The sequence below is a fragment of the Tarenaya hassleriana genome, unplaced genomic scaffold, assembly GCF_000463585.1.
Source record: "Tarenaya hassleriana unplaced genomic scaffold, ASM46358v1 Cleome1904, whole genome shotgun sequence".
Classification (NCBI taxonomy): domain Eukaryota; kingdom Viridiplantae; phylum Streptophyta; class Magnoliopsida; order Brassicales; family Cleomaceae; genus Tarenaya; species Tarenaya hassleriana.
In genome coordinates this window covers 1-1,502 of record NW_010965309.1, presented here as the reverse complement: position 1 = coordinate 1,502, position 1,502 = coordinate 1, and the positions used below count along the sequence as shown (strand labels likewise).

Sequence of the window (1,502 nt, the reverse complement as noted above, 5' to 3'; positions counted from 1 at the left end):
AAAAAAAAACCCGATGTGATGAGATAGATACCTGTGTTCTGGTTGGGATCAGTGCGGCCCTGGGCGGTAACCTCATTGCCTTGGCCTTGACGAGGCTGACGTGGAAATAAATTGCAATTTTGGAAGATGACGGCGGCATTTCCGAATATAAAATCGACCGTACCGTAAACATCGCATTCACGGTAAAACTGTCTAAGGGAATGTGTGTATAGAGTGTCTTGATAGGCTTCGAAGCTGCAACTGTAGAACACGTTGAGGTCTCCGCCGCTCCTCAACGCCACGGCCTGACCCTTTGTCGGCCCCGCCGTGTTCCTCATCGTCATGTTTACACCTATGAAGTTCGGTGCCACCACAACTGCCAAAGAGTGCAAAAAAAAACATATTTAATGTTATTTTTTTATATAAAAAAAAAAGATAGTTGGATTCGTTACTTAGTGGTCGTGAATAAAATTATATTGATTTGGAAATTTTAAACTTAGTTTATTCAGATGCGGTGACAGCCATAGGTGGGAGAGGACTTGATTTTCCACGTGGGGCCATGAAGATAAGCTGACGTGGAATTAGACTTTCGGTGGACGTAATATGTGCATTGAAAGGAACATCGAAAGAAAGTAAGAGTGCCAATTACTTTGATGTAATATAATTAATTAATCATATAGAAAAAGGAGCTTTTGCATGGCGAGATGAATCAACTTTAAAATTGAAAAAAAAAAGGCTGTCTTCCACATGTCTTCTTATTTTCAACGATGTTGATTCGGGGAGACATATGTTATTCTTAAAAGATTTTAATATATATTTTGATAGGGTTGACCATAAATTACTTCATATCTAATAAAAATAAAATGCGAAAACTTCATTTGTAAAATATGTTAATTTTTATGTGACCCAAGTTGTCAATTTAATGTTTTTTACCACGTGAAACTATGTGCACATGTCATTTTTTTTGGATTAATGTTAAATTAAAGGGTAAATTAAAAAAAAAATGGTGCGGATTAAATATCTACTTACTAAATGTGGCGGAATTGAAGGTGGTCCATCCATCACCGACGCTACGGTTTCCGGTGATGATCGTACGGTTGATCCCGTCGCCGATCATCATCAAGTACTTCTTGTTCTTTGGGATCGACACGTATTCCTCGTACACTCCCTCCATCACGTATATCAAGAAGTAGCCGTTAGCGCCGTTTGTGTTGTTGGGCGCTGCTGATACGGCGTCGTTTATGCTGCTGAAGTTCCCCGTTCCGTCTTGACTCACTATCACGGTGTCGCTCACCATAACGCTGAGTGCGTCTCCGTCCGTTTGGAGAAGCTTTCTGTGGCCAACGGTGTTGTAGACGGCGCGCGCTCTTTCCGTCATCTTTAACGGTAGTTGACCGTTACGGAAACCCTTGAACCGGTTGAAGCGTGCTTGCGGTTGCCAAACCGGTCTTGATCTCTTCCTCCTCGGCACCCAACCTTTACGTAAACAGTTAATACCGTATTAACTGGATATATATATATAT

The 1,502-nt window shown here is 41.1% G+C and overlaps 1 protein-coding gene across 1 annotated transcript; it reads right to left on the bottom strand.

The window, feature by feature from the left end:
* Positions 1–10: 10 nt before the first annotated feature.
* On the bottom strand, positions 11–1,474 carry LOC104811323 (probable pectinesterase/pectinesterase inhibitor 20; the record flags this gene model as incomplete). The annotated part of the gene is made up of 2 exons (XM_010537982.1): positions 1,009–1,474; positions 11–355 (listed from the first exon to the last, which is right to left on the bottom strand). Coding segments are annotated over exons 1-2 (694 nt in total), but the record flags the coding sequence as incomplete, so codon positions are not given.
* Positions 1,475–1,502: the final 28 nt, after the last annotated feature.